The 9,733-nt window shown below is 45.2% G+C and overlaps 1 protein-coding gene across 1 annotated transcript; it reads left to right on the forward strand.

Annotated features, from left to right (window-relative positions):
• The first annotated feature begins 1,829 nt into the window (after positions 1–1,829).
• On the forward strand, positions 1,830–9,423 carry LOC103209670 (L-amino-acid oxidase-like). The gene is made up of 7 exons (XM_007955575.1): positions 1,830–1,860; positions 4,834–5,048; positions 5,510–5,622; positions 6,707–6,908; positions 7,390–7,458; positions 7,701–7,837; positions 8,619–9,423. The coding sequence occupies exons 1-7, from the start codon at positions 1,830–1,832 to the stop codon at positions 9,421–9,423; spliced, it is 1,572 nt and encodes a 523-aa protein (XP_007953766.1).
• The last annotated feature ends 310 nt before the right edge of the window (positions 9,424–9,733 follow it).

The raw sequence follows: 9,733 nt of genomic DNA on the forward strand, positions 1-9,733 counted from the left end.
ACTCCTAAATATATATCAAAGAGAAACAAAACACAATAATTTGTTGCAAATGTTCAAGGCAGCATCATTCATAATAGCAAAAAAGTGGAAAGAACCCAAATGTTCATCAACTAATGAATAGATAAATAAAATGTGTACATCCATACCATGGAATATTATTTGGCAATAGAATAGAATGAAGTATTGATACATGCTACAATTTAGATGAATCTCAAAAACATTATGCAAAGTGGAAGAAGCCAGACACAAAAAATTACATATTGTGTGGTTCCACTTGCATGAAATGACCAGAATAGGCAAATCTATAGAGACAGAAAGCAGATTAATGGTTTCCTATAGCTGGAAGAGAATGGAGAGAATGGAGTGTGATGATTAAAAGGTACAGAGATTTTTTTAGGGGTGATGAAAATACTCTACACTTGTAATGGTTGCACAACTCTGAATATACTACAAATCATTGAACTGTTCACTTTAAATGGTGAATTATATGATAAGTAAATTATATCTCTATAAAGAAATTATTCAAAAGGGCGGTGGTGGGGGTGCAGAAAAAGAGAGAGAGTCCCAGACCTGTGTCTAAAGTCTAGCAGTTCACACAGTAGCGCTCTCTGAGCTAACCTCCCAGCAACACTGGGTGGGTGAATTAATTTGACAGACATCACAGTTAGTGTGTTTTCTAGTCTTAAAGTTGACCCTAGCTCCAAAAGGAGAGAAGGAAACCAACTTAGGTACCCATTAAGTGCAAGTTTTGTACCAGGCTCTTCACATATCATCTCAGTCCTTGAAATACCCCGTGAAAAAGGTATTCTTGCCCCATTTTACAGATAAGGAGACCTAGGCTTAGAGAGGTATAAGTCTTATGTCCTAAGACAAACCGATAGGACATGACAGAGAAGGATTCATACCTAACTTTGTACAATTCCAATACTAGTGCCCTTTCCCCTATGCCTACCCCTGGCTCCCCAGGAGCTGGGTCCTGTATCTTGGCTGCTGGGTGCCCCTGCCTGCTTCCTCTCCTTCCCCCTTCCCCAGCACCATGCCTCTGGCTTTTTGCCCACTCCTCTCACCTACCTGCCTGTCTACCCCAACTGCACACAGAGAACAATGAGCTGGCCTGGCACCACAGCCAGTTGGCCCCGTTCCCCAGAGGAAGTGATATGGTGCCAAAGAAACCCATCAAGGAAGCCCTGAGGGACCTAGAGGAAGGGGAAGAGACACAAATGCAAATATGCCAAAACAGAGACGCTTTCTACCAGAGGAGCTCTCTGAGAAGAGTAGGGAAAGCACTGTTCTCCATAGGACCTCCTAGCCAGAATTTCCATCTTGAATAGATTCTCAGGGGAGCAAAAGGCTCTATAGTGAGGCAGTGATGGGAACTGGGACAATTTCTAATGGGTACAGTCAGATGTTTTGGCCTGTGCTTGGAGCTCAGACTCTGGACATTTAAACCAACCCAGGCATCAAGTGACAACCCTTACCCCTTCCTGGGAAGTTTTCACAGAAAGTTTCAAGAAGTGAGATGTTCTGCACCTGGCTCCCACTACTTTTCCTCCCCACTGGTGTGTAGGTGCTAGGATCTGATCTGAGAAAATGTGTTTTCCTTACAAAGAGAGATGGGTCAATAAGAAGATGGGTATGTAGAATATAAGGCTGAAGATAGAACTGAGTCACCATGGTCATTCCACCTGCCATCCCAGACTCTGAGGACAAGGATTCTCTGCTGAGTCCAGCCAACAGGATCCTGGGGCTGACTGGCTGGACAAGGGCCAGTTACCACTGGGGTGGAGCTGGCTCCTCATAAAAAGACAGGGAGTTGCTCAAGGTTCAGCATGTACTGCAGAGCCATGGCCAAGATGAGGGGTAAGTGGCATAGTTCCACTAGGTCTGAGAGGATCGCAAGGAAGACACTGAAAAAAGAAGAGAGAGTAGACTAGGGAATGGAGATAGCCCAGTGGGGTTGAGATGGGTTTGAGGATGAGTCTGGGACTAGGGCCATGCACAGTGAAGGTGGCTGGGGCTTGAGACAGGGGATAGGAACTAGATTGGGGTAGGGGTGGGTTCATACACACCCAGTGGGGTAGGTGTCAAAAGTTAGTCAAGAGAATGGAGATGAGTTTTGCCAAGGTCCAGCCTCAGCTGTGGGTCTCTGGAGGGAGAGGTGGCGTCGGCGAGATGATGGAGACACACTCACACAAGATGAAGATGTGTCCCATATAGTGAGGTGGCCTTCTTTATTTTATACTGTAATTGCAGATTACAAATGACAAAGCAAAATGACAAACCCACAATTCTAGGTACATGGCTGTGGGCTATTAACTCTCCAAAACTTATAAAACTATTATTAAACCTATAAACTAAACTTATGTCTTATCTTATCTAACTTATCTATTATTAACAATATAAAAATAAAATGTGCTAGACAATGAGGTTAACTAAAACATGAAAAAATGGTCAGGGTGAAGAATACAACATGGGGCCAGAACATGTGACCCAACCTTGTGGTTGGCACTATTCTCTGAATTACCACCAGTCTGGGGGTACAGATGGGTCTGCATAATCCAGCAACATATACTTGTGGCCTTTTAGTTTCTTAAAATAACTGTTCCATTGCTTGATTAGAGTATATCTCTGTGCAGTAGTTTTACATCTAGGCCCTGATCATTTTAGTCTCTCTAAGAAAAGGGAGAGAGTTAAAAGGAACTCTTTTTCCATCTATCCACACCATTCTTTTACTTTCTATGTATGCCCCAGTATAAGGAAGGGGAAGGTTAGGTTATCGGAAAGGTTTAGGCTGCCCTCCCCAAGGAGGATACCAAAGTCTACCATTAATTCTATAAGCTACATTAAAAGGAGGCTTAACTGTAGGAGGCAGCCACTTAGGCCAAGGTTTTTTCCTATCAGGAGTAATCCCTTTTCTATGTTGTGTTGCGGGGGTTGGTATTGTAAGAGGTTGAGTAGCCATGAGATCTTTCCACCAATATGAATTCTCAATGTCTTTAGGATTCCCAGGGGCTTTTCCAGCCCTGGCTCATCATGGGGATTTCTAGGAAAACCGGGGTTTTGGGAATTGGAAATCAGAGAGTCATCTGGAAGGTGGCCTGATTCATGGGAAACACGAAAATCCGTTTTGGACCCTCTGGGATGAACCAGAAGGGGCATGATCACCATAAAGATTATTGTAACAATTAAGATAACGGACCAGAATACAATCGGAAGTAAATGTGGAATTGGCTTCCACCCAAGACTCTTGACAGCTGGATCTTTGTCAAGCAGCAGTCATAGAGGTCTGGGCATCCCCAGAGTCTTGAGAATGAATTGAGTGGGGAAGAGATCCATTCAAGGAGAAGGAGGATGGGGACTAATGCATGATGCTGATAATTTGGAGAGATGAGAAAACCTGTCAGGGCTGGAGATCGGGTTAGGGAGGTTGAGGAAGGTCTGGGGGATAGAGCAAGGGGGTGATGTTTGGGGGTCTCTCCCATGGGGCATGGATATTCTTCCCTTCTGAGGAGTCTTCCTGCAGAAGGCTCTACTGGCACTGGGAAGGGCCTGCACTGGGAACAAGCTAGGTCTCCTGCCTCTCTTCACTGGGTGCCCTTGAACATTCCTTTCCCTTGGTGAGCCTCAACTGTCCCTCCTGTTCAAAGAGGGGCACTGTACTAAGAGGTTCTGACCTGCCAAAAAAGCCTAAGGCTAGTGGAAGGGGTACACTGTGTCACAGTTCCTGGAGCGGGTGATATCAAGGAAACCATACAGTCTCTTGTTTCATATTTCCAGGTGAATTTCTCTGCATGTGGGGACATTTAACTGTGGAGAAGAAAAATAAATAACTTAGAAATTGTTGCATCCTACATATTAACTACTTGAGCAATGGTTTCCAATCTTGGCTACATATTAGAATTACCTAGAGAGGTTTTGTTTGTTTTGTTTCTGGGGGGTAGGGAACACAGGGAGGCTGGAGAACAGACAGCCATGATCCCACAGGTCATTGGTGATCACACAGAGGTCACACACACACCCTAGAGAAATGTACCTTCACATACTTTCACTTTCACACATACACACACACAGTCACACACAGTCAAACATACACACTAAAAAATGTGCACATTCCCAAAGAACTAGATACCTTCAAACTCTCCCATCCACCCTTATATTCTCTCTCAATCTCATGCCAAGCCCCATGTTCCATCACCCTCATTCTTCCAAAACTCAGGCCAAAACACAACCAATTCTACACCCCATCTTGCCTTCCCACACAGATTCATACTTCTTTATTCAATACCCACATTGTTCTACAAACCCACCCTCACAAACAATCACAGGCAATGAACAGTTATACAAGTCAACAACCATGAACTCACAACCACAGAAACTTAACATCACAGTTTGTCTCTCATACAAACTGGCATGCACACAGAATCATATTTACACATTACATATTCACAGACAAGCTCACATGCATACTCAAAGTCAGCAGCAGTCATGTTGACTGTCAAAAATGGATCTGCACAAATTTATGAGCTTACAGTCGATGCACATACATGAACTTGCAGTTCCTGATTCACAATCACACATTAAACGCATAAGTAACACACTTCCAGAGTTCTCACATATATCCATACAACACACAACATAATCACCCATTTCCCCACATAGACATAGGCACAAGGACACACACTGAGCCACACATTCACCAGACCCTGTCCTGACCTTCCATTATGACCTGACTCACCTGACCACATTCACTGCACAGCCAAGCTCATTCTGGATAGAATAAGGTACAGAGTCTGTGCCCCAAAAGGCAGACCCTATTCCTTTCTCTGCCTCTAGGAATCCTGATCTTGGAACTCCTGCTAATCACCCCCAGCTGCCTTGGCTACTTTGAGGACCTGGCCAAGTGCTTCCAGGATCCCGATTACGAGTCTGTCCTCCTCATGGCTCAGAAGGGGCTCCACACCTCCCCACTGCCCAAGCGTGTGGTAGTCGTGGGAGCTGGCATGTCAGGCCTGGTAGCAGCCAAGGCACTGCAGGACTCTGGGCACCAGGTGAGGAGGCTTTGGAGGGATCTTAGTCATTTGCCTTCTAGTTTGCTTCTTTGGGTAGAAAAAGAAAGAGACGGGTTACTGCTGACTCTTGCCAACTGTACATAACCTACTGAGTCTCTTAACCCTTAATTACTTACTGTTCCTCAAAAATCTGGATTCACCAGTGAAACTTGACCTTAACTGTGACTGGTGACTTTGTTTTAGTGAAAACAAAAGTGGAGAAGAGTTAAGCTAACAGGTAAGGGCTAACAGGTGGTCTGTCTCTTGCCCACCTGCAAGGCCTTTCATCACTTATATTACTGCAAGACCTTTGTCCTCAAAACATCCCCAATTGGTTACCCTGCATATGTAGGGGCCTAATGCCGAAAATTCCAGGGTAGAGCATGTGGGGGGTGGGGGTAAATGGTAGGGAAAAGGGGGAGGATGGCTCTGGGCATGACGTCAGCTTCTCTGGACTCCAGGTAACTGTCTTGGAAGCCAATGACCGCATTGGAGGTCGAGTGGACACATTCAGGAATGAGGAGGAGGGCTGGTACTTTGAACTGGGTCCCATGCGAATCCCAGAATCCCACAAGTGAGTATAGGGAAAAGAATGGACAAAAGCGTAAGTAGGAGGGAAGAGGATGAAGAAGGAGAGACCTAACTGCCATCATGTCAAAACCCTTTCAGAGCCACTATTTTCTGTGATTCAATCCTGCACATCAGGTCTAAGTCTCATGTCTCCATTTAACGGAGTAGAAGACTGAGGCTCACAGCCAAGGTCACAGAGAAACTGGTAGATCCCAAACTAATAGCTCTAATACAATTAACTCTTGAAATTGTATACTTTAAACATGGATAGTTTCTTATATGTCAATTATATCACATTAAGCTGTAAAATAATACTAATAGCAGCTACCATTTGTTGAGTACTTACTATGTGCCAGGTCCTAATGCTAAGCAATATATGGGCATTATTTCATTTGATCCTTGTAACCAACTGTATAATTTGATACCCTTATTATTCCCATCTATAAATGGAGAAACTAGACTCATAGATAGCCAAGGTGTCTTCTATGAGAATGTGACAAAGCTTCTTCTCTAAGTCAAAGAGGGGCCTGGCATAAAACTATATTTAACCCTAAGCCAGAACTAACTCATGGAAGAGGACCCAGCTCCTGGTTCTGAGGCTTCCAAGAGAAAAGAGACCTCCCAGCCTGCTGTCCTGCATGCCTCCATAATTACGACTTCTTTTGCCTTAAGTGTTAAGTGAACCTAAGATTTCTCCTAAATATTAACAAAAACAATAAAAACCAAGTGAACCAGATCAAACTAGGAGTCTTTAGATATTGCCTCAAACTTACTTAGAAATGACAAATGAAATTCAAATGTCTGAAACAAAGGGTCTCCATTGCTACATTTGAATTCCATAAATTGGGATTTACAAAGGATCTGTATTAAATGATGGATAAGTTCCTCACCCTTTATGTCCCCTGGAGCAAAACAGAAGGAAAAAAAAAAAACTAATGCTGAAGCAACAGAAAACTAGGTTAGAGTTAAGGAAGTACTTAGTCTGAGTCCTCTGGGCAAAGCTTTCCTAGAAATGGTTTCTAATGTCAGGTCTGCATAAATGAGGTATCATTGGGATAGGGTTCATGTTATACCTGTGTCTGCTTCAGGCTCGTCCACACCTATATCAAGAAGCTTGGTCTGAAGCTGAACAAGTTCATCCAGTATGATGCCAACACCTGGTACCTCATCAACCAGAAACGCTATCGCACCTGGGAGATCAAAGCCAACCCAGAGCTCCTGGGCTACTCTGTCAATCCCACAGAGAAGGGCAAGAGTGCTATGAATCTCTTCCATCAGTCCATCACCAAGGTGCCTCCTGCTTCACCCCTTCCAGGGTCTGGCCTAAGGTCACCTGGCAAATTAGCAGATGGACCCAGGTCACCTAAATCCTATCCAGTGCTCTTGTGATTATTAGTCCACCTTCTTTCTCAAACCCCCTATGAATGTTGCCATCCCTATCCCATTACTTAGCACCAACATTTCTCCTGTCCTTGGGTTCAATAGCCCATTGCTTGATCAATGACAGTAGAAGAAAAGAGAATCACTAGATAACCCAGTTATATTAATAAGTTGATCATCCTCTTCATCTAAAAATTTAGTTTTCAAAAAGTCTTTAAATAAAGGGGGAGATACTTGGAGAAAGAGGAGAATTTAGTGGCTCCTAGAACCACTCTTACCCCATCCTTCCATCCTCACACCCTTTGCACCCATTCTCTCAAAGCAATAGAGAACACAGGAGTCCTGCCTCTAGCTCTTTGGCTCTAATATAAGGCTCCTTCCCCTCCTGCAGCTCAAACAAAGTCTGAAAACATTCAACTGCAGTCAACTGATATCCTTGTATGATTCTTATTCCACCAAGGTAAGTGGGGCAGAGAAGTTTCAGGGTATATGTAGAGGGAGTCTGTGCTCGGAATGGCCCTCTAAGGTTGTCCTCTACCTACCAGGACCCTCTCTTACCACTGCCAAAGCCTTCATCTTCCTGGAGTCTAGCCCTACCCCTTGTCTGAGCCTAGACCCAGAATCCTGCTGAAGCCCTTTCCCATATATTGGGCTCTCTGCCTGGCTTTTTTTTTTTTTTTTTCCATGACCCTCTCCCCACAGGCTTACCTGCTGAAGGAAGGGATGCTGAGCCAAGGAGCAGTAGAGATGATCGGAGATGTGATGAATGAGGATGCTGGATACTATAAGTCCCTCCTGGAGTCCCTGCGGATTGATATGATTGTCTCCAACAGTGATAGGTGAGTGTGATCTGGGGCCAGGGCTAGGGTGTGTTCTGAGCCATCTCCTCCAACACTCAGCAGAGAAAGGGAACTACAATTTATTGTTTACTTTGTGCTAAGCACTTTGTAAGAAGTATGATATTTAATCCTTATGATCACCTATAACATATATATATTATACAGTGCCATTTTACAGGTGAGGATGCTGAGGTTCAGAGCATTTATGTTCTCTGAGCCAATTTTATCCAAGTTCATACAACTTGGGCAAGGGATGGAACCAAACCCAGAATCCAAACACAGGTCTGTGCACAACTCAACCTGTGTTCCTTCCACCTGGAAAGCAGAACTGCATGGTAGCTGAATGCATGGGTTATGGAGGTAGATTTCTATGTGCCCTTGGGCAAGCCATTTCTCCTTTCTGGGTGTCAGTTTTCTGAGCTACAAATTTAGACATTAATCCCTTACTTTGCAGGAATTAATGAAGATGATATATAGGAAGTATCTAGCACCAAACCAAAAACAAAACTCACTGCCATTGAGTCCATTCGACTCATAGTGACCTCTCCTTAGGTTTCCGAGGTGATATATCTATGGAAGTAGATTACCCAATCTCCCCTTCCAAGGAGTGGCTGGTGAGTTTGAACAACCAGCCTTCTGGTTAGAAGTAAAATGCCTTAGGCACTACATGCAGGAAATAAGTTTCTTCCCTTTCAGACCAGGAATTCTGCAGCCAATTTAAATGTTGGTCTAGCTAACATGTCTTCCACACTCACCCTCTCCCCTCTCTTTACCCTTGAAGCTTTACTGAGATCACTGGTGGCTTTGACCAGCTCCCCAATGCCCTCGGTGCCAGCTTGGAGCCTGGCACCATCCATTTGAGATCCAAGGTGGAGACAATCATGAGGGATGGGCCTGAGGTCCAGATTTCCTACCATGTGGGCAGATCCAACTCGACAGTGCACACCATCACTGCAGATTACGTCATCATCTCAGCCTCAGCCAAGGCCACTCGTCTCATCACCTTTAAGCCACCTCTCTCCCCACACAAGATGGATGCTCTCCGCTCGCTGCATTACACCAGCTCCACTAAAGTGATTCTGGCCTGTAATGAGCCCTTCTGGGAGCGTGATGGCATCCGGGGAGGAGTCTCCATCACTGACCGGCCCTCCCGCTACATCTACTACCCCAGTCACAGCCTGCCCAATGGCAAGGGTGTCCTGCTGGCCTCCTACACTGTGGACGATGATTCCATGTTCTTCATATCCATGCATCAAGATGAGGTGGTGGACATCATCCTGGATGACCTGGCAGCTGTGCACCAGATGCCCAAGGAGACGCTGCAGCGCATGTGCCCTTCTTCTGTGGTCAAGCACTGGTCTCTGGATCCCTTCATCATGGGTGCCTTTGCTGAGTTCACACCCTACCAATTTGCGGACTTTTCACAGCAGCTCTTCCAGCCGGAAGGCCACATCCACTTTGCTGGCGAGCATACCTGCCTGCCCCATGCCTGGATAGATAGTGCCATCAAGTCTGGGCTCCGGGCAGCTAGGAACATCCAGACTGCAGTGGATGAGGAGGCTGCAGTGGGACAGAAGCCTCTATAGAAGACCTTCCCCAACATCCAGAACAGTTCTTTCTTAAGCTGACAGAAATCCTTGAGGGAGGTTGGCAGAGAGCAGGTTGGGTGGTGAGAGGAGGCAGATACCTAGGAGGGAGGTCACCATTATTTTCCCTGGGCCACACATAGGAACCCAAAAATGCCAGAGAAAAAACAAGCTGGCATGTGCACAGGAAACATCAGCCCCTTTCCTGCTTGTTCTCCCCTCTGTCAGGCCTGTGTAGGAAAGAAGCATCAAGTCAGGGTGTATGAAGGGACAAGGGAAAAATAAAGGATGGAAAATGCTAAAATCAGCC

Source organism: Orycteropus afer, unplaced genomic scaffold, assembly GCF_000298275.1.
Source record: "Orycteropus afer afer isolate SDZICR_OR568_19922 unplaced genomic scaffold, OryAfe1.0 scaffold00510, whole genome shotgun sequence".
Classification (NCBI taxonomy): domain Eukaryota; kingdom Metazoa; phylum Chordata; class Mammalia; order Tubulidentata; family Orycteropodidae; genus Orycteropus; species Orycteropus afer.